General features: G+C 40.6%; 3 protein-coding genes, 1 long non-coding RNA gene and 1 other non-coding gene across 10 annotated transcripts in view; 2 read left to right on the top strand and 3 right to left on the bottom strand.

Annotated features, from left to right (window-relative positions):
* Positions 1-5,155, top strand: part of LOC119548843 (protein spire) — a 41,479-nt gene extending 36,324 nt beyond the window's left edge. For 3 of the 5 annotated variants that reach the window (XM_037856461.1, XM_037856462.1, XM_037856465.1), the window contains 8 exons: positions 130-203; positions 268-487; positions 1,722-1,808; positions 2,090-2,235; positions 2,719-3,057; positions 3,121-3,324; positions 3,385-3,698; positions 3,757-5,155. In XM_037856461.1, coding sequence (XP_037712389.1) covers positions 130-203; positions 268-487; positions 1,722-1,808; positions 2,090-2,235; positions 2,719-3,057; positions 3,121-3,324; positions 3,385-3,698; positions 3,757-3,976 — 1,604 coding nt within the window. In that variant the 3' untranslated portion in view covers positions 3,977-5,155. Of the gene's footprint in view, positions 1-129; positions 204-267; positions 488-1,194; positions 1,809-2,089; positions 2,236-2,718; positions 3,058-3,120; positions 3,325-3,384; positions 3,699-3,756 lie in introns of those variants that run through there. The other 2 variants (XM_037856463.1, XR_005219333.1) reach the window with 2 other exon arrangements.
* Position 5,156: 1 nt separating this feature from the next.
* LOC119548845 lies at positions 5,157-5,946 on the bottom strand. The gene is made up of 2 exons (XR_005219334.1): positions 5,365-5,946; positions 5,157-5,292 (listed from the first exon to the last, which is right to left on the bottom strand). It is a non-coding gene; the product is annotated as an uncharacterized LOC119548845 (long non-coding RNA).
* A 982-nt stretch (positions 5,947-6,928) lies between these two features.
* On the bottom strand, positions 6,929-8,579 carry LOC119548844 (la protein homolog). Its single transcript, XM_037856466.1, has 2 exons — positions 7,515-8,579; positions 6,929-7,409 (listed from the first exon to the last, which is right to left on the bottom strand). The coding sequence occupies exons 1-2, from the start codon at positions 8,487-8,489 to the stop codon at positions 7,215-7,217; spliced, it is 1,170 nt and encodes a 389-aa protein (XP_037712394.1). The 5' UTR covers positions 8,490-8,579; the 3' UTR covers positions 6,929-7,214.
* A 1,878-nt stretch (positions 8,580-10,457) lies between these two features.
* Positions 10,458-10,529, top strand: Trnaq-cug. The gene has a single exon. It is a non-coding gene; the product is annotated as a tRNA-Gln (tRNA).
* A 2,067-nt stretch (positions 10,530-12,596) lies between these two features.
* LOC119547702 lies at positions 12,597-13,627 on the bottom strand. Of its 2 annotated transcripts, none has more exons than XM_037854677.1 (2): positions 13,369-13,627; positions 12,597-13,298 (listed from the first exon to the last, which is right to left on the bottom strand). In XM_037854677.1, exons 1-2 carry the CDS (start codon positions 13,502-13,504, stop codon positions 12,835-12,837), a joined length of 600 nt encoding a protein of 199 aa, XP_037710605.1. In that variant the 5' UTR covers positions 13,505-13,627; the 3' UTR covers positions 12,597-12,834. The 2 variants fall into 2 exon arrangements, with proteins under 2 accessions (XP_037710605.1, XP_037710604.1); XM_037854676.1 differs by having other exon boundaries at positions 12,597-13,310; positions 13,369-13,622.
* Between the last annotated feature and the right edge of the window lie 8,534 nt (positions 13,628-22,161).

The raw sequence follows: 22,161 nt of genomic DNA on the forward strand, positions 1-22,161 counted from the left end.
AGTTATCCAGATGTGCCTGCTCCATTGCCCAATGATATTCATTAGATAATCCAATCCATCGCTTTTTTCCCACCACTTTCGCCTGAGAAATCGAGGACTTATTGTTGCTCCGATCTGTTTTTCTTGCAGTGCTTCCAAGTGCAAACTCCACGCTGTCACGATCCAGACAGCGGCTCATCAAAGTGGATTTCTCCAAGTTCCAGGTGAGTTCCATGCCACTCAATAAGCCTGAAGGAAAATGTTATTTATTTACGTGATATTCCCCAGGACGAAGATCTCTTCTACGATGAGTCCAGCATCAGCAGCACCCACTCCACAGCGGCCACCCACCACCACCAGCAGCACCACCATCATCCCCATCTGGCCGAGATGCACCGCTGCTCGCAGCCCAAGATGCCGCCCTATCCATTTGGTGGCTACATGGTGCCCAGCCAGGCACGACAAGATTGCCGGGAGACGGCGTCGCTGATGCGGCCCCGACGCACAAGTGAGTATCCGATTCTACCGGGGATTACGCAATATATTTGTTTAGGTCTATCTATAACCCACTCGGGCACTTTGGGAGCACACAGCACTGGAGCACAAAGTACAGGGCGGTTTCGATTTTATTGTAATTCGAGAAGATATTGGTTGTGGAACTAACATGTCATGGCTTAGAACCTTATTTTACGGTTTCGGTTTGGTAGTTCTTATAGGGTCTATATTATAAAATCAATTAAAATGGACTACATTAGATTTGACGTCTTAAACAAGTCCTAAATATCTTAAATGGTTCCTACCAGTTCAGAAATATTTTGTAAAGCTTTCTCCAAATTATTGATGATCTTACTCGTCTGCTAATTTATCAACCACTCGTTAATGTTTTCTTAACTCGTGCTCTATAAAACATATATTTTCTTTTATTTAAAACCGGTTTACTTTGTGCTCTAGCCTAAAAGCCATGGCCAAGCCATTGCCCTAAGTCTTTCTTTATATACATATTTCGGTTTTGAATTGCAGACAGAAAGTTGAAAAGGATAAATGAAATGGAATTCTTTACGTTTGTCATTTCACAAATTGCCTTGTAATAGTTCAACTGGCTGTCTGTAATATGGTTTTAGTTCTTATCATTTTAATTTATATTATTTTTATTTCTTACTTTTCCTTTCCTTCCACAAAAAACCAAAAAATAAACACAAACTTAATTTTGCCAAGGTATTTGATCGTTTTTCTGTGAACTCAATGCTAACTTATAACGATTTATTAATTTTTATGATTTTGTATGACGCAAGCAAAGCCCTAACAAAGTCGAGTGAAAGAATAGTTACCAAAAAATCGCACCAAGAAAAAAAAGAAATCCAATTTCAAATAAATTTCGGTGTGGGCAGATTAACAAACCACTATTAAAAATTGGCAATCGGTTAAGGAGGCACTCAAGCACACACAATGAGCAACACAAATATACAACAAATAATCTCGAAATATTTTGTAAAAAAGAAAACACCTAAGTAAATGTAGAAATAAAAGAAAGTCAACTGTAATTTGCCCTTAGTATTATTTTGTTTGGTACACCCGTAGTAGCTTTTCCTTTGGTACTAACTCAATTTCTTGGTTGCCATTACTTGTATAAAAATAATGTATTTTCACTTTTGCCAAAAAAATTACGCTTACAAAAATAAAATAAATGTAAAAAAAACGAACAAAATGAACTGCTGCCTGAAACGAAAATAAAACCCGATCAGTGGATCCAGCCAGACAGGCGGCGCCTCCAGAGGAGCCTTCCTTCACGGAGGACGAGTACCACAGGTTCTACGACACGGCCCTGGAATGTAAATATTTGCTAAGAAAACCAAGAAAACATGATGCATTGCCATTTTGCATGATTGTCCCCCATATTGGATCTCGAAATTGCATCTAGATGTCAGCCATGAAAGCATATTCCAAACACACACATTTATATATATACCCAGCTTGCTTTTGAAATAAACATCTGACATTTAACGTTCTCCACTTTTCCCACCAACACCACCCCCTTCACTGTCGCATATGGAAATAACCCATCCGCCCTGTTGACCCTGACTGACTGTCCTTCCTTCTCTTCCATTGACAGCCTACGACCTGGCCACTCAGTGCGAGTCGAGGAGGGCTTCCCTGCGCCGCCACACCATCGTGGGCTGCCAGAGCAACCTGGACGAGACGCACTCCATGCCGCCCACGCGGCCCGAGTCGCGTCAATCGGACGACGTCAATAAGGAGGTGAGTCCTTGTGCCCAGCATAAAAATAGGAGGGTCCTCGTAACTTTTGTAATCTAGCCCACATCTCTTTGATGAGACGGGGCTTTCATTTACTCCTCAATATGCTCGTCTTTTTATGATTACCTATAAAAGAGAAAAGACCTTGGTTAAACGAAAATATATATTCTTAGGTGGGACAGATAATAATAATAATAAATAATAAATAATAATAATATTATTATACCTCAATTTCTGTTAAATGTATCCTTAATATGTTCTTCTTTCCAATGTCCCCCATTAAAAACATTAAAAACACAATTCAATTCATAGATTCCATAGCTTTTAAATACAGAAAGCATTAGTTATTTTAAAAGTCAATTTAAAAACTTTATTCCGACCTGATAAATGACTTGAGTTCTCCTGAGTATTCTAAATATTCTAATATTTCTATCCCAGTATTTATATTTTTCATATTTAAAAATATATTTTTATAATCCTTTGCAGACCCCCAAGAGAAGTCCTGCGAACCAGACCCATCCCCCAGACGAGGCCAGTTCAACATCCTCGCTTGGGCCATGGAACAAGTCCTTCATGGACAAGCAGACCTGGATGGAACGGGGGGACGATCGCCTGTCCGTCACGCTGGCGGAGATCGTTCACATCCGTTCCGTCATGACCAAGGCGGAGCTGGAGGGCCTGCCGATGGACGTGCGCGTCAAGGAGGATGTTGAAAAGCGGCGCGTCTGCTTCCTGTGCCTGCGGACGCGCTTCTCGTTCTTCGGTCCCTGGGGCATCCAGTGCAAGCTGTGCCAGCGCACGGTCTGCGCCAAGTGCTACACCAAGGTGGGTCCTAGGATTAGGGTTTGCCTGTTATAGAGATATATATATGTTGTGTCACCCCCCCAGATGCGCATTCCCTCGGAGCACTTCCGCAATGTGCCCCTCGTGCTGATCTCGCCATCTCTGCTGTCCAGTCCGGCCAGCTCGAGCACCCCATCACCCTCCCATCACGCCCAGCAGGCGCACTCGTCCTCGACGGGGAACATCATGGATGACCAGTTCCCCAAGTCGCTGATCGAGCGTCTCCTGCGCTCCGAGTCAGATCGAAAGGTAAGATTTTGAGACATCTGTGATCTTAGCCATCAGAGTAATGACCTCCTTTTACCCCAGACTCGCAGCACTGTGGGCAGTGCTCCATCATCACCCAAGCACCAAAGATCAAACATGAGCACGCCGGGCATCAGCGTGGGACCCGGAGCTTCCGCCTCCTCGGCGGCGGCCACTGGACAGGCTGTGGAGGCGCTGCACGACCAGGCGACCATGTCGGCCTCCTACTCCGCGGCCATGCGACCCTCGGGCGTTCAACATCAGCAGAAGCAGCACTACAACAACGCCATGTCCAGGAGCATGGAGGGTCCGCGGAGTCTGCCCGTGCACAGCCCAGCATATCGACCGCTCTCCAACAACAGCACGCTGGAGAGGAAGTGGGTTTTTGGCATTGGTTTTAGTTATGAATTTGAGTTAATACCATTTCCACTTCAGATCCCGCTTCTCGAGGGGCTTCAACCTCTTCTCCTCGGGCAGCCACCTGGCCCAGACGCAGGAGCAGAAGGAGAACCTACGGGGCGAGCAGGTGACCGTGTGCAACGACTGCCAGGGTCTGGTCAACGAGATCACCAGCTCCGTGAAGCAGAAGCGCAGCTCCGCCCGGAACCGCACCATTCAGAATCTCACCCTGGATCTGACGCCCGTCTGGAAGTAGGCGGGATCGGATGGGATCACACTGCAGTGCGTTCGAAGACCGTAGGATGGATGCAATGGAGTTCTAACGACTGACTTGGCTCTATATCGCTATACATACTCTTATTGACCCATGACCTGGATTGACTCACTAACGGACAACGGACAATGTTTGATTACTGACCACATTTCCAGAGCAGTTTTGAATTTTCATTCTCAACGCAACTGTTTTAGGGCCTTCGAAACGCACTTGGATAATTAGCTATTTACAAATACATGGATTAGATCGACTGTTGTACACTTAAAGGATAGAGCCTCCAGGAGCCTCGTTTGTATATCGTGTTAGTCTAGTGAATAAGCAATGGAGAATATCGAGAATTCCTGGCTGAAGCTTTGTACATTTTCTGCCGGCTACAGAGAGATCCGCTTGAGCGCACCCCACCACATACTATTTATAAAGGAGATAACCTACACGTCGCTATACATTATATTATCGCAATACGATGCCGTTGTTTATAACTGTTTAATTTATGCGTAAATGTTGATTAAGTACATATGTATAATCATAACTCTTGTATCCGCGTATATCAAGTGCACATATATTCGATCTTAGTTGTAAACCCGGCTCCTGCTCTCGATTTAGCATGAACAAAGTATCGTAGATAGTACATGCATCCATATTCGCTATACAGCTCCCAGTTCAGAGATGGAATTTCGGTTGTCGAAGATAGTTAATCGAAAATGTTGTGAAACTTTTGTGCTTGCGCAGGTCTTTGTTTACCTTGTGAAGTTTTCGTTTTGTTCCCCCATTAACTACAACGTCAATGTATAACGCAAGAACCACTTGATAGCTAATTTAATTTTAGTCGGTGTTGCAATGCAAACCAAACTATTTAGTTAATTCGTTTAGTTTTAATTCCCCCCTAAGTGCGTCTAATTTGTAAGCGACCTATATTTAATTGTATAAGCTGATGATGCAAAGCAAGCCCCTAACGAAATCATTAAATTACCTAATTGTAACTGCTATTATAGTTTTTCCAAACAATTTTTGAACATTTTTCTTTCTTTTCCGTAATTGTAAATGCATTTAAGTACTTGTAATATTACATTTTATGCTTTTAAGTAAAATTTATTTGCAATAATTTAACATACACGCGAACACACAAAGAGATCGAAAATACACAAAACAGCAATAAAAAAACTAATGGTAGTTATAGTAGTTTATTTTGACCTAAAATTGGCTTGGCAAATTGCCGGTAGCCATTGAACGAGCACAATTTAACTAGGTGGTTTTAACCATTTGATAAACTTAATGCAATGACCATAGGGCAACATAATCTGAGATAGTACAATTTAAGGGTTATTTACACATATTACTTCTTACTTAACAACATTTAGAAATATTCTTACATGATTTAATTTCTATATTTTTGGGCGCTCTCCATATAAGCTGCTACCGAGTTCCAGTTAATCCCATTAAATAAGTTAATCAACTCGTCTTCAGTCATCGCTGTACTGCCGAAGGTAACCAATCGGAATTCCTGCAGTATCTAGCATCTTGCTAGGATGTGCTGGGTGTCCTGCTTCCCTCGCGTTGCATAGGGGGCACGCATTACCTTTAGTTTGGAGGTGCGGTCTATTTTTAAGCTGGGGCATTTCAACTTTTGCCTTGAATTTGAAGGATATCTTTTCGGTCCCCATCTCGTTCTGAAAGTAGTTCCAGTAATCTGCTATATTGTAATTTGTCATTGAATATTTATTTCGCACAAGTCTCTGAGGCGCTTAATTTTCCCACATTAGTCTGTCCTGGTCAGCTATCGCTTGAATGAGATACGCTTATTTTCCTTCCATGTTGTGGGCGTTTGCCAGGCTACTCCACTTTTGGAAGCATTTGGATCTATTCTCCAGGAGGTTTTTTTCAATGATATTTGGATGTCTAGGTGAAGGCATTTTCAGGGCTTTCCTTACATATTTGAAGTGAATTTCTAGATTGTAGGCAAAAAGTGAAGGTATCCCAGTTTTGAAGTGTATGGCGTAATCTGGTGTGTTCTGTGGTAAGTAGAAGATCATTTTTATTAAATGTCTTTGGCATTTTTCACCTATGCTTGGGGTTCCCATCCTCACACTTGCGAAGCATAGCATGTGAATGCTCTGGCAGTTGCCCTATACATTCTGTATTTTGTGCTAGGACTAATATTTTTTCGTTTGAAGAAAGCTTTCCATGTGCTGCCAATTGCTACTATCGGACTATCAGCACTTTAGATTTTTCGCAGAAGACCTGGGTGACATTTATCCATGGAATGACCATATCGTCTGCGTACATCAACCCTTTGAATGTTAATTCTCCTATTTGAGCGCCTTCCAGTAGGTTTTCCATGATGTGATCCACGAACAGCGCGAAATGAAGAGGTTTGTTTCAAATATATTTGACAGCTTTTCTCCATCCCAAACTGCAGTTCTGTTGTTGTAATAAAGGTTTTTTAAAAGATTGTGAAACTTGACGAGATACCCTTGCATGCTAGCTTAGAAATAAGTTGTACCCTGTTGATTGTATAGAAGGCTGGTTCTCGCTGAGGAGGTGGTTATGTTCGACAAACTTAGTTAGGCGATTAAGTAGTACTGACGGAAAGATTTTTGTGGTTGAGTTAATGAACGATATTCCTCTTTAATTTTGTACATCTTTTGGGTGTCCTTTTTTGTAAATGGGATATATGATATTTTCCTAGTGGTTAGGTGGAATCCCGACGGTTTCAAACATCGTATTAAATGCCAATAGCTTGGTGTTCTATCTGTTCCCGATGATTTATAGGGCTTACTTCTTTTTAAGGCCAAAGTAACACGCGAGAAATACGCCGTATAGTTCAGCTACAGTATTGTTTTGCAGTTCCTATTCGTGCTTTCTCACAGTTTTCATCAAACCATTATTGCTGGTAACTGCTGATTAAGAAAAACAAATAAGATACACATTTTTGAATCGGGATTTACAAACTGGTCTGTATTTTTAACTTTCTGATTAAGGAAACAAATGGATTCGTAGTCTTCTATGTAAAATAAATTAGAGTTCACCTCGTTATCTATGTAAACAGACTATACATATTTTTGGAGAATATTCCGTATCTCTTACGATTATTTTGCAAACTACAAGAAAGCATATGTTATATAAGTAAGAGCTTAATGCTAGGTCAACTAGATCTACCGAGTAACAGTTAAGCTTGGTTTACTGCCATTAAGACTCGGGTGGCGGAAGATAGACGGTTGAGTTAGTCCCCACGCGACTTCTTGTGGCCATGTTTGTGGTCGTTTCCGCCGTGGCGCTTGCGGTTGAAGCGCTTGCCCTTGTTGCGGGTGAAGTCCCGCCGCTTCTTCATGAACTCGATGGCCTTGTCGATGAACTCCTTCTCCTCCTCCTCGGTGGCCTTGCGCAGCGTCAGAGAGACCTCATCGTTGAACTTGAGCTATGGACCGGAAAATTCGGTAATGAGTTATAAAGTTCTTAAATGTAAGTACCTCACTAATCGGAGTTACATTTGGTAAGCATATAATCTATGTGGTATTCTCACCTTGCCCTCCTCCACCTTGGCAATGTACTTCTCCGCCGCATCGGCCTCGGTCAGTCGCACGGAGCCCTTGGTTTCGCCCTTGGCGAACTCGATGTAGGCCACCTCGAAGTCCTTGATCTTCTCGAACGCCTCACGGATCTCCTCGCGGCTGGAGGTCTCCGGAGCACCCTCAAAGACCACAATGGCGTTCTTGGGCAGCTCGAAGGCCGGCTCCGGCTTGGCCTCCTTCTTGTTCTTGCGCTTCTCGTTCTTCTGGGCGTACTCCTCCTGCTTTTCCTTCAGATAGTCAACCTGCCACTTGCGCAGCAGCTCGCGTTCCTTGTAGGCGAGCTTCTCCAGCCCAAGGAAGGCAGCGGCCTGCTCCTTGGTCTCAAAGGTGAGGAAGATGCTGCCCTTGAACTTGTACGACTTGGTGGGCTTGTCGTAGTGCTTGCGCATGGTCAGGTTGACCACTTTGTCGTGGTTGGCGGCAAAGTCGAGCAGATCGCTCATCTGAGAGTCCAGGGGGAAGCCCTTGGCGTAGGCGGTGCGTTCTTGGATCTCCTTGCGCCGCTCCTCGTTGTGCTCGGGAATGGGGCGCTCCGGATGGCGACGCAGGCTGAGTTTGTCCTCGCTGATCTCGACGAGGCCCTCCTCGGATTTGTTCAGGGCAGCCACGATTTCGGCCAGATCCGTGGAGAGGGAGGCCAATCGCTTGAAGGTGATGAGCACGGACAGGGGCACCCAGCCATCCTCGTTCTTGCCGATCTGCTCGCGCAGGAACTTGTCGCGATTGAGATTGGCGTCGCCGAAATAGTACTCCACTTGGCGGATTATGGCGCGCTCCTGCTTGGAGATGTCGCCAGCGGGTTCCTCGGCCGCCGGGGCCGGTTCCTCCTTGGCGTCGCCGTTCTTCGCCTCGACCACCGGCACCTCTGCGGGCTTCGCCTCTTCCTCCTGGACTTCCACACTGGGGGTTTCAGCAACTGCGGCCATCTTAGCTGTGAGTATTTCGCGCAGAAATGAAAATTAAACGTGCGGTGACTAAAACACGTGTGCGGTGGTGGGAGCGAAATGCGGTGTTTCCCAACACTGCCGATGGAGATGCGCAAGCTGAAAACTGTGACTGGCGGCTAATATCGATCTTGAAATATCGTGAAGATATCTTGACATGTCCCTTTTTATTTATTTTGCTCTTATTCAAGGTAAGAAATGTAGTTACAATAAAAAATGTCGTCCTTCCGAGTTAAAATAATCCCGATCACGGGATCAAATATTTCTTGGAAAAAGTAATGGAAATGTGTTCCTTGCTTATGTGAAACTTGTATGTTTTGGTATAGTTTTAGTACTTTTAGATAATTTTAACTATATAGGACCTATTCCGTATAAAATCGTTTTTTATTCGGCTATTATTTTAAAATAGGTGACTTTTTTTTAACATATATCCCGACCTACAAATACATATTATTTTGCTGATAATTGTCCCAAGTCGGCGAAAAAGTGAGGAAAATGCAAATCACATCTAAAAACTTCATCGAATTATTACAAAAAAATTATAAAAAATGAAAAAAAATATTTCAGGGTTAGAACAACAAGTAGGCGAAGATGCATTACTAACTTGAATTGGGACCCAGTTCCTAGAATCTATTGGCTTTTGTACTTATTTTAAAAATACTTACCAAGTTAGAAAGCCTACAAAATAGCTCACAATTGATTTAAGGGCAATAAATAATATACAAGTTATGCTTAAAAACATAATAGAAAGTATTTCAATACATCAAATTATATCCTCCTATGTAATTTTGTTTACTACCTTGAGACTCTCCTTTGCACAGACTGTAGAAGCTTTACTCCCTAGCGAAGACTTTAACCTCCTAAAAACTCTACACAGCTCTATGTAAGATGTAGATATTTATGTAGAAAAAGCTTACTAGATGCTGCAGAAGACAAATTAAATCAGTACCATCTAAAGTTAAACTGGCAGTGGCAATTCGATTGGGAAGCGACTTTTATTCAGAGTCGAGCATAAAACGAGCATCTATCATTGAACTGTCTCTCGGATTTTATTCCCGATTATATGACAACATAACCCGACGAGCTCTGATTCCGATGTCATGTTAATGAGATTGTCATCATCAAAGTTGGCATCGAATTACGTTCGCCTGAGCTGCACAAAGTTCCACTTATTTACCTCCATCACCGCCCCCACTAAACGCATGCAAATGATGTGATAATAATGTCGCCAGGCGAAAGGGAATCGAGGTGGCCTTCCCTACGGACATACATATATGTATGTACAATAGGGTTTTATTTAAAAAATATGCTTAAACCCATTTAAACAAGAGGTAAGCAAAGCAATAAACGTGTCCGGGCATTTCAACAAGTCCTTTCGGTGGAAGGGGTCTTTAGCAGAGGGGTAAAACGATGGGGCTAGCATTACAAGTGTTTGGCTAATTAGCTCCGTTAAATTGTGCTACACCAGCACAAAGACAGGATCACAAACAAAGTCAGACAAATTAAAGTTAGCTGCACATAATTACTTGACACGCCCCCAAAAATCCAAACAAAGAAACTCAGACGAAATTTAGGAGGCGAGAAATAGTATTATTTGTTGTTCTAGACACTTATTTTGCGGTTTTGGTTTGTGATTAAATTTTAAATATATACTATCTTAAAGACTTCTGTTGGATATATTATAATTCCTTACTTTTGTTTAGTATGGTTTTGTATAAAATATAAACTCAGTCTGGGTAAATAAAAATGTGAGTAAATGTTACCATAAATAAGAAAGCTTCTCTTCTTTGTAATACTTTTTTATTTATAGCCTATCAACAGTTCTTTAATATCTTCAAATTATACTTTAAGCAAATATATTTACCTATGTATAATTAAGAAAAGAAGCTTTTTCTTTCTACCTAACGACCCGTCATTTCAGGGGTTAAACTTTTTAAGAGGCCTTCACCCGGTTCTATGGTGTAATGGTTAGCACTTTGGACTCTGAATCCAGCGATCCGAGTTCAAATCTCGGTAGAACCTTGTGGAGTACAACTTTTTTTATATTCTCATTCTCTAGATACTTATTTTTTTTTAAAGGGCTTTAACAAAAAAAATTCCTCTGTTTTTCCGCTAATTGTGGTACGAAAATCTTTGTTTGAAAATCATCGTTGGCCGCCTACATTCCAGCAATTGACCGACAAAATCCGCAACGGCTGTCTTTGGCCACGGAATTTTGTGATTCAATTTAACAACAGGGCTTCAGCTCCCAATCAAACGAGCCCAACAATCCGAGCACAGACCAGCTGCATTTGCATATGTATGAGGGCCCGTCTGCGCTTCAGTTTCAGTTTCAGTTACAGCTCCTGTTATTTCCTTTTAGCCTTAACTGCAACGAATAGTTTTGGGTCTCCAATAAAACGGCATTGGCCATAAAAAGTGGCAACTCATTTCGCGCTGAAAGATACGAAATGCCTGAAAGCCAAACAATTGAAAATGTGCAGCTCTTTCATTAGCCACTTTGGCTGCCAACTTTGGCCCCAACAACATTGTTTTGAATAATTTGTCAGCTTAAAGTTTTTGGGCAAACATGGAGGCATCCCAGACTCATAGAGATAGTCTGGCAGACGGGGCTACCACTTGACTTTAGCCGACACTAAGCTGGCCATTATGAGTGTTTAACCAGCGCAGAGTCGCCAGTAAGTTTGTATCTCTGGGTAGCAGTTAAAGCGATAGAAAAACTACTGGTGAATAAAAATGGAAGGCTTTATGCGTTTAAAACTTAAAGGTGCTAAGAGGTAGATACATTAAATAAATCAAGATTATAATAAAATAATAGGAAATACAAATATTTCCACTACCCAGTTAATTAAAAAATTCATTCATAAATGTATAATTTTACTTAAACAATATTACCATCCGCTCATTTTGCCGCAATATACGCCCCATTGACCTTTGACCTGGGGCTAACTAAAAACAGAGCCCGTAGGAAGACCACAGGGCATCGAACATTAGATGCTAAGAATAGAACCCCGAGGAAACCTTAATCAATAATCGATACTTGACAAATTACGTAACAATTGCCACATCGCCTGGCTTTAATTTCATAACTAGAGTGTCGCCCTGTCAAGAGCTAATTAATTGGATTGGTTGAATTGGAGAGCTGGCTATCTACCCCCTACCATCCATCCAGTTCACTTGTCAAATTTCAATAATTTAGCTCGTGAGCTGTCCCAGACAAACTGATGCTGTCGGCGATAAGCCAGACAAGCAACAAAGACGAACAATTTGCAGCAGATTTTCTTAACCCCTTCGGTGAACTTGTTTTGGAGATAAACAACAGGGGAGGGGGTTAGTTCGGACCAGGTTAGGTGGAAAACGGTTAGCGTTAAACTAAACGAGATTCGTCTAGTGGCGTTTACTTAATGCGCTTCGCTGACTCGCTCCCACATAAAAATTCACCGAAAATTGCGTTGATTGTTGATGGCACTTAATGTGGCGAGGTGGGATTGTTATGGTTTTCCTCCCCAAACGCATTTGCCACACGATGCAATGAAAAGTGAGCATTCGCGGTGCCCATTAAAGCCGGAATAGATCAAACATCACATGGCTTATTAAATTTAATCATTAATGTCGCAACGGCGACACTTGCACTTGATGACTGAGCGAATTTATGGCTCTCAAGGAAGGAGATTGATTTTTCAGTTGAGAGGATACTTAAAGTCCTTTGACTCAAGTGATGAATTGTTTTGGGGGTTGTGATATATATTTAATCAAGTATCACAAGTTAAAAGTTAAAACATAATAATTTTGAAGGATAATTAATCAACTAAATTTTCCTTACATATTTCGTACCACTTCACTTTACTTTGGTTTTTGAACATTTTGTTTGCTTGAACATCTTGTTAAATGTATAATCTATACCATCTAAAAACCTATAGTAGAGGTGAGACTGGGCTTAAAAATCAAATATAAATCAGAAATGGTTATCCATTCAGTGACGTATCCAAAATGTTGTTATATTTAAGTATTAAAAGTATTAAATATACTCTTTAACCCGAGTGGGGGGATATATCCGCTGAACTCCCCTTGTATCAACGCATGCTTTTATTTAATTTTTTTGAAATTTTATTATATAATCAACATTGTCTTTCATTACATTACAAATACATTTACAAAATTATACATGTTTCCGAAAGACAGATTCTTTCCAAATTGAAGGCATTCCTCGAGTGTATTTATGTTTTCGTTTTTTAAGTTTCATCTGGCTGTTCGATATCTTGAGAGATGGACAATACGCTTTAATGAAGAGCGGCAGGATAATTTTATCTTAAGTCAACTTGACTCTTTAAAACTTGTGGTTTTTATGCTTAGTGCGTTCATTAATGGATGGTCGATGTCGATTGGAGCACAATGGGGCCATTCTCTCAACTAAGGGGGAAGTGGCCTTATCCTGGGGCCCATCTTTAATGCTCGGCTTGATCTCAAGCTTCAAGATCGCCCACTTTATCATCGTGAATATAGTGAATACAAGGCAACTGATTTGCTCAATGGGTCCTTGATCGAAAAGTATCAAGAAGAAATTACCCAAAGCTTGGAAAATCCTGTTTTTCTTTTCAGGAACATCCGCCTTTTGTAACTCTGGCTCGAACAATTTCTTTATTTCAAGCTTCATGTTTTTAATCTTTCTGCTCCGTTTATCCATTGAAGGGAGAGGAGGAAACAAGATTTGTTTACCCGAATTTTTGCTTAAGTTTTCTTCAGAGCCTTCGACCAGCTTTTCACACTCGTGTGGGGATTTAACTAGTACAGCTTTATTATCAACTAAATTATATTATATATATTGTATTAAGAAATCGAAAAAGTTTCTGGACTTACTCACCGATTTTGTTAACGTAATCTAACCAGTCGTTTGTGCCATTAATGCCCACACTACCCAACAGATCCTTGAGCGACTCGGTGCATTTTTTCCCACCCCGCCCCGCAACTAAAGCACCTTTTCGTTGTTTCCTCTTCATAATTATTTTTAACACAAAACTTAAAAAATCAGACAAATATTCTCACTATTTTAAAACGAAAATTTAAAAAGAGAAGACTGTGAATTTGTAACTTGGGCAGTTTATGAATGTGAATGATATAAGTATGATTTTTTTCTCTACCCCTACTTGATTCTAGAAACCGAATTTTTATCTTTGTCAACTTCTTCTTGCCAAAAAATGTCGCACTCAACTTTGACCAAGCACGTTTGGCTTTATTCTCAACCATGAAGCCAACTTGTCCATTTACTTTGCATAAAGAAAACATTTTACTGCAGGTTTCCTCGCACAACAATTGCCTTTCATCGGTTCACTATGCTACAGATTTAATTTTCTTTCTTTATTTTTTGGAATTGATAAATCGCACCGATAAAGAATTATGAAGCGTATCTACAAAACAAAAATGCGGATTGACCGAAAAAGCGAACCAAAGTACAATAACAAAAAACCAATATAACAATTTTCATAAAAAATGAATGCTGCAATTTTTCGCTGTGGCCGCTTTTAAGTGCTTGTAAGTGAATGCACATGTATGAATAAATATTTGTTGGATTTTTTTGTGCGAAAACTTTTATTCGAATGCTCAACTTTGGCTTTTATGAGTTTTCAGAAGGGATTGGAAAAGGGATATTATATAAATACAGAAAAGCTTAATGTGAGTATTAAGTTTAAGTTACATAACTTTATACTATTAGTGCTTTTGACTTCAAACCTTATCCCAGTATTAATTCCGCTTGTATTTCGAATGGTTCTCTTAATAATATTAATCTCCAAATCAAATAGAATAAATGTCAACGTTTTGTGGCTAACTAAAGGCCAAGTCAAATTAATTAGTTTTTTTATCGCGATTATCATTGTGACAAATTTAATACAACCATAAAAACTAACTGTCGCATCCGGGATTTGTTGCCCCTAAATAAGAGCCTTTAAAGGGCCTACATTGTGCCGCAATTTATCAACAAATTAGCGCCCACTAAAAAAGCAGCCACAAAGTGTGGAAAAATTGCCGCCTCATTTGGGCCGGAATGTCAGAGGTTCGTCTTGTGGCAAGGTCAATGGCCAAAAGGCCAGTTCCTAAGCTCCTGGCCAAATCCGCGGTAGCCTCTGAGCAGCCATAACAATAATCAATATTTGTTGTGGTTTCGAAGACGACCAAGAAGACACTGGAGAAATCCCAAGTTGCGTGTTTGACATGTCACCCGAAGCCAACTGGACAAAGTCAGGGGTAAATTTGGCTTGGGGCTTAGGGAAACGGGAAGCAAGCAAAAATTTCACGAATTGCCATCGTCAACAGGAAGCACATTAGGCATGGAGCTCACAGGACCTCAAGGTTGGGGAAACGTGGAGAAGGATAATGGACGAGGTGGTGGCGTGGACGATTTGGGGGACATTTAAATTGAAATGGCCTATGATTTGGCAGATTTTTTCGGCTTGACTTGCTTAAAGTTGAGCCTCCTCAAGGACGATAGAACACGCAGCACGTACACATAAGAAGGGAATGAACAACACAGGAATAGCTATTCCTAGAACGCGTGGGTCAGAGGATGCCCAAGCGATTGCTTTTTATGGTGATGGGGAAAGTTCATAAGAAGATAACAACTTTCAGTTAACCTAAATTTGAGTTGGGAAAATGCACATATATCTCGTCAAGGGCTGTTGTTTATATGGCCTAACAAATAACAAAAAAACTTTAAATGAACTTATATAAAATATTTGGAGGGTGCCACCAGTGGGATTTTAAATCTCTTTTAAAATTTGTCTAAGGTGTCTAAAAGTATGCAGTGAATAAAGGATAGTCGCCTTTCCGTAGAATTAATTGTACTTCTGAGCTTAAAATATAGCATTGCATACTTATAAACGCCTCGAATGACATTCAAAAGTAATTAAAAAACCACATTGATTTATGTGGATCCCCCGGGTATCTAAACTCTATCGACTTCAAAGATTTAACTAAATTAGTAACAAAAAACGAAGCAAGTTTACTAGAATCAAATATTTACGTTTTTAGGGACTATTTTACTAACTTACATATTTTCAAAACTTAATTTACTTATATAAAAACAACAAAATCCTTTATTAAGTCACCCTAAGCCATGCCATAGCTGCAGAAAGTGAATAAATTCCTTCAGACATATTTCTCTGGTATCTAGAATACATCTTAATGAAAATCACAATATGGCCAAGTCAAGAATTGTACAATCAGAGGCATGAAAATCTGGACATTTGGAAAATATCGTTACCTCGCACCGAATAATAAATATAAACTTTAGTTGTGTCACACAATTTATGCAGCCGTAAGCAATCTACATGTAAAGCGACCAACTATATGTCTTGCCAACATTTATTTTCATTTTGAATTATGGCTCTCCTCCCACAAACATTGAAACCAAACTAAGCCCAACGCACAGGAGAAGTAAATTAAAAAAATAATAAAATAAACCGCAAGGGCAGAGCAGGCAAAAAACCAATAGAGATATAGAAATAGAGGGACATATATAAGGCTGGAAAATGGGCGGAGTGGGTGTGACATGGGCCCGAACCTTGACGTGCGTGGGCCCGATAAAAATTGTGTTGTGCTGCCTACTTTTTGGGCTGCAAACCCCCCACAAAAGGGTAAAGCGGATCCAGTCAAAAGTTTTCTAGTCCAAGGCGCGTGTGTCGGTCAATGAACTCAGGACCTCTTCTAATGAGCTTGTACACTGGCCTGTGATTTATGAATATGCCCGATGCGAAATCCAAGCAATTCATTGCGTGGCTCAATTTTAAGTTCCTGACTAATCGCTGTTTATCAGCGAAAACATGTCGTATACTTAATATTGCCCGTTGTGGGGGCAGCCTTCCTTTGACTGGCATGCAGTCTATTTGCATATTTATCTAGGGCCAGGAGCTCCAACTGGTGACAACGTCGCCACTGCCCTGTCGGATTTGCTAGGGGTAAAAGTAATGGCAGTTTGATGAGTTGCTCACGGGGGGCGGAGGCGGGTGCACTGGATGTGCAAATGGGGGTCAAAGGTGCAATGCCAGCGCTAAAATGCTGGGGGATTATGTCGAGCCAGTTTCAGTTTAGTTGCAAAGCCGAACTAAGCTGCATTAAAAATGTACACAGAGAAAAATCCTCCAATAAACTTATTGCAACAAGAAAACCAACAAATATTGTCTCAGCATTGTGTTTAATGTAATTCTTTTAAAACGCCCCATTTACTATTTTAAAATTAAAAGTTCACATTTAAAAATAAATTCCATAATCATTACTGAAATCATTATTTTTTTCCTTCATATTTTTTGGGTTCTAAGCATTTTACAAACCGAAGGGATTGGCAAAGATTATGTCATTGTAAATAGTAAACAACGCTTAGTTTTCACTGTGTTCTGTTTTTGTATCTTAAACAATTGCCAATGTGACCTTAAAACTTAAAAGGAAATCTTAAAACTTACATAAAGAGCAAAAGATTTGAGAATTTATTAACGATAAAGCGTCTTAAACATTTGTATATAAGTGAATAAGTATGTGATTATTGGTAAATTGATTGCGTTTTCAACATGCTTACATATTTTTGGTTAGAGTTAATTTAAGAGTGTGTTACAAATCCCTTGTTTTAGTGTAGACAACTGTTGAGGGCAATAAAAAAAGAGAAAATGCAAATCAAATATTTGTGCTGAGGCCCAGTGGAGCAGGCTGGGGGTCAGAGCCCCGTCCACCCTTTCATCCATTTGGGGCGCAGTGGGATTGCGGGCTGTACAACATCCTTAGATTGGTTTGTGCCGAAGCTCGCCAGGAACGCTGCTCGAGAAAGCATGGAAATTGGCGCACAGCAGACATGACAGGGCAGTCGGGCATCGGCGTCCTGGCTGCCGGGACAGCATCCAACATCCCCAGTTAACCCGGCTAAATGGCAGGGACCGAGCACATGCATTGGCATCGCCAAACAGGATCAACAGGAATTTGCATTTTATGGCGTCTGCGAATGCATTACCCCAACTACAGCCACCCAGCGGACTCTTTGCGGATTTCGCCCACGCCTGTCCCAGTAATTGTTTAAATTAAGTTTCGTCCAATAGTGCTGAATGCAATTAAAGTCAAGCGAGAGCCGCAAATTATGTGGTCGCTGTCACTTGATTCGCAGGACGTACTGCATCCTTGTGTCCTTGTCGCTGCTCCTTCACATTTTCGGGGGCAATTAAAATGTCAGAAGTGCTGTGACACGACTCGTCCTCGGTGTTGCTTTACAGTTTTAATTGTCTGTGACAATGCAGCTTGTTTATCTTTTGCTCTCCAAAAAGTTAGAGTGGAAAGATAGGTTCAATGGTCAGCAAACTGTGACAAAGAGTGGCCTCGTATATATATAAAAATTGTAATATATAATATAAATATTCAAAAATTTAAAAACATAAACTTAAGTTTTTAATGAATGTAATGAAATTGTTGTTTTTCGTTTCCAATATACAATAACTTTTATCTAAGCATTTGTGGTGGCTCTTTCCTCGATAACACCATAAAGTATTTTTCCAATAAAAACGAAATGCATTGGAACGTCTGGTGGGTTGGTTTTTCTCCAGATTCCTCATAACTTAGAATGGAACCTTTTTGGCTGGCAAGCGATATCCACAAATTTGCTGTAACTCGAGTTTTATGCAGCACTCGACATGCAATTTTGTGTGCTCCATGCTCATCTCGGTTGTCTTCGGTTACAGTTCTCGCTTTCAGCATGGTACTTCCCAACCCAAATCCCCATCCCAAGGTCCTCGGTCCTCAGTCAACTGTCACACACACATAACGAATAAGAGCTAAATGCTGCCGTCTTGGATATATTCCATCCTAGCCATCAATAAGCAGCGTTTCTAAGTAGGTCGATGTGGGTAAAAAGGCAGAGAAGTAGTTTAAAATGTTGTCGGCTGCCCTATGCTGCATGTTTATTGTTTGGACAGTGATCCCATATTTCCCAAATGAACCAGCATTAAACGGGGGAAATTCAAATAATAAACAACAATCCTATGAAACAAACTTCTTCTTGAACTGAAAAATAAATATCAAAATGTTCTTGAAAAGATATTTTAGTTTTAAGGGGGATAGTTGATTGGACAATCAATCATCTCAAGTCCCATCCCCTTTTTAGCGCTGCCTAATTTATGATAATTTCAAAAGCACACATTGGCTTTCCTTGGGCCATTGAAACGTTGATGAATTATGGGTTAAATGCGCGCTTCTCTGCATTTGGCAGTTTTTCCTATGCTAATGAATAGTTTATTATGCTTAATGAATGGCTGAAAGTGAAAAATATGCCAAATGAGGGGCGTTCCCTTGGGTTCATTTGTCAAGCCATGGGTGGCCTTAAAAATGTTACGCCTGATCCCAATTGCATAATTGTGGTTAAAACTCTGGCCGGTGCTCGGTGAAAACTCAGTGCAAAAGTGCACAGGGCAAACATCCTTACAAGGTCATTACACACACACTCGCACGCTGACGAGGACTTTCGCCTGATTTAGTATGTGTAAATATTTTGCTCTCCAAAGGCCCCCTTCAACATGAAAGGCTCCCTGTTGTAGTTATCGTCGTTATCCTGTTTGTGTGTGCATGGTCAGGACTCTCGTTACGAGGACAGTCGGGCAAGGAGTTCTTCTGCTGCATTTCCCCCATAAAACTAACCCCTCTGTTCCTAATGCCCTGCATACATCCCGCACTAGCACTTGCACACACACTCAATCTCATACGCCATTTGCTGCAACTTCCGCTTCCGTTTGGGTTGGCCGACTTCAATGGCGTGGCATGGTGAGCAAAAGGGGCAAGCTCTTGAAAATTTACGGTGCCTTTGGTCCTCTGTTGCATTCCTCAAATTACCGACACGCATATTTTATATTGGGCCTGCATTAAGGACCAGATCCCATTCCCCGTCCCTCGCTCCCGCCCCATATCTATTTCTCTGCCCCATGCCACGGCTATCTGGTGCACTTTGTGGCGCTTTTAATTAACGGGAATTTATGCATAATGCGCTCGGCCAACCCCCGGCTCAGTCCATTCAAGGCTGGAAGTTATGAGCCGTCAGCGAAATGTGAAAATTTGCAAATGAAAGGGAAAAAATGCTGCTGGGAAAGAGTTTAATTTCGATTTTTAAGTTTGCACTGTGGGCTTTCATTAGATTTATTGGATTAATATGCTAATGCCAGGCGGGATGAGATAATAAATCTACTTGCTCTACACACGAAATGAATATAATTTGTACATTTAAAAAAAATAACGGTGTGACATCATTGGCAAATTGAAAATAATGTTCGTACAAGCAATTTTCTAATAATTACGCAAGCCTAAAACAGGGCAAACTTAAATTTACCCACATCGACCACAAAAACATTTCGGACTAAATGCTTTTCAATTAACAAACGACAGTTTTTCCTTTTGACTTTTTGACAATTTACACATTTTACGGCGGCACTGCCGACAATTGAACTTTTCCCGACCTCTATTATGCCGCCACAAAGCGAAACAGAAAATCTGTGAAATATTTCCAGCGGCTCGCAATAATAACAGCAGCAGAACAAATAAATTACCCAGCAATAACACAATTTTCTAGTTTCGAATAAGCCGCTTTGAAATGACTAAAAATAAAAGAAACTTTTCTGATTTTGCACTGGGCCATAAAAAACTTTTCTTTGTAGCCAGCAGATGTAGCAAATGTCTGAATAGCGACAAGCAGACTCCAGCAGGAGTTGCCCCAAAGCAGAGCAGCAACAGGTGTTTACGGCCACTCAATGGAAGCCGATGCCGGCGTAAATCTTCCATTAAGAAGTCCTCCCAGCCAGGCTCACCGAAGGACTTGGCAGCATTTACGAGCTGGGACCGCAGATACAACTTCAATGGCCGGCAGAACAGAACAGGTTGGCCATACAACACAGCTCCGGTATTACTGCGCAATCTCTGCAACATTTTAGCAAAACACCAAAATCAAAGTACCTAGACTTAAGGATTCTTCCTTATAGATCTTGTTTTAAAGCCTACTTATATGCTAGCATGGAGTGACACACAAACTTAAATAGCTCAAACTATAATACCTTTTCTATACTTAAAACACAAAATAATCTTAAACTGTTTAACTATGAATTATATAATAGGCTGATTGACATAAAAGACGACCATAGATACTTTAGAAAATGTATATATCATACATCAAGTCATTATGCTTTTAAATTATATATAATATATATTATATATATTTGAATAGTTGCAACTAAACATTTAATACTGAGTAACCTATATTTTATGGTTTTAATACAAATTTTAGCTTTGTATTGAAAACAAGGCGCATTACTAATATCTTGCAACTCTTGTAAAGTAAGTACTTAAACTTTTTTCTCAAAGAATTTGTATTCGTTTTAAAAATAACTGTTTTTTCTCATGGTTATTAAGAGTCAAAAATAATGGATAATGGTTAAAACGATTAGAAAAATAGCACAAATGTATCATATGAAATACTGAAATTTTGCTGCCTTGTTTTGGAACCCTGGTTCTTTCAGTTTTATTATTCCAGATTTGGATCAGAGTTTGAAACAAAATATCATCACTAAGTAAACCCGTTTTTGAAAAATTCTATAACTAGAAATATATTGTTTAAAATCCCAGTGAAAAATAAACCAAATTAATTTTTCATTCATTTTTAAAATAAAGTTCGAAATAATATATGTGAGGTTATACATTTTATATTTTATGTTGTATACCTTTCCCCCATTTTAATCCCAAAGGAAGCCAAAGGAGCGAGGCAGTTGCAGGAATACTGGCAACATTCCTGTGTGTTGCTGGCAACCTGCGATATATGTTGCTGCTGTCGATGCTGCTGCTGTTGCTGCTGCTGCTGTTGCTGCTGCCGCTGGAGGCTCCTCCGAAAACGCTTTTCGGTTCAGTTCGCTTTGTGCGTTCGACGCGTGCGGTTGGTCTGGCGGATAAAAGTAATTGTGCAGCGGATCGGCCAGTGGACATTACTGGATTACTGGAGGTGCCACCGAGTTTTAGGCGCGTGAACTCGTTACGCATAAATTATATTTTCTGGGCGCTGACCGCGTTTCTTAGCGGCGATTTGCGGCAAGGAGTCGGTCGACAATACCGCTTTCCTCGCTTCACTCGGCCGCCGCTTTATTGCCGCTGTTTTGGTGTGTGTTTTTATTGGCGTTAAAGGTCGTTTACTTTTTGGCGGCATCAACAACTTTTGTTGCTGTTTTGATTTTCATCTCCCCTGCGACTGTGTTGGTGCCTGCATTTGTCACCCCGCGTGTGTGTGAGTGTTTAAAACACACTTTCAATTTTCAATAAAAACACAAAACGACCAAATCCCCACAAAAATAATAATAAAAGTTCGCACACTGATCTATGACGTCGATTCATTTAACGCAGAAGCTCGTGACGCTTTAAACGCCCAGAATATCGTGATCGTGATAGCATATATAAAATCGAGTGCCCATATGACACGCGCTTTGGAGATACGTGAAAACTGTGCCAGCCAAAATTGATAATTATTTCAAAGCTGGCATCGTAAAGTGATATGAAAATGAAATTTACATTTAAATGAATCAAGATAGTGCAGTTTTATTCACATGTTAATTGAGTGTCCAGCATGGAGAACTTATCGTCGAAGTACATCAAATAAAATCACAAA

Source organism: Drosophila subpulchrella, chromosome 2L (genome assembly GCF_014743375.2).
Source record: "Drosophila subpulchrella strain 33 F10 #4 breed RU33 chromosome 2L, RU_Dsub_v1.1 Primary Assembly, whole genome shotgun sequence".
Lineage (NCBI taxonomy): Eukaryota > Metazoa > Arthropoda > Insecta > Diptera > Drosophilidae > Drosophila > Drosophila subpulchrella.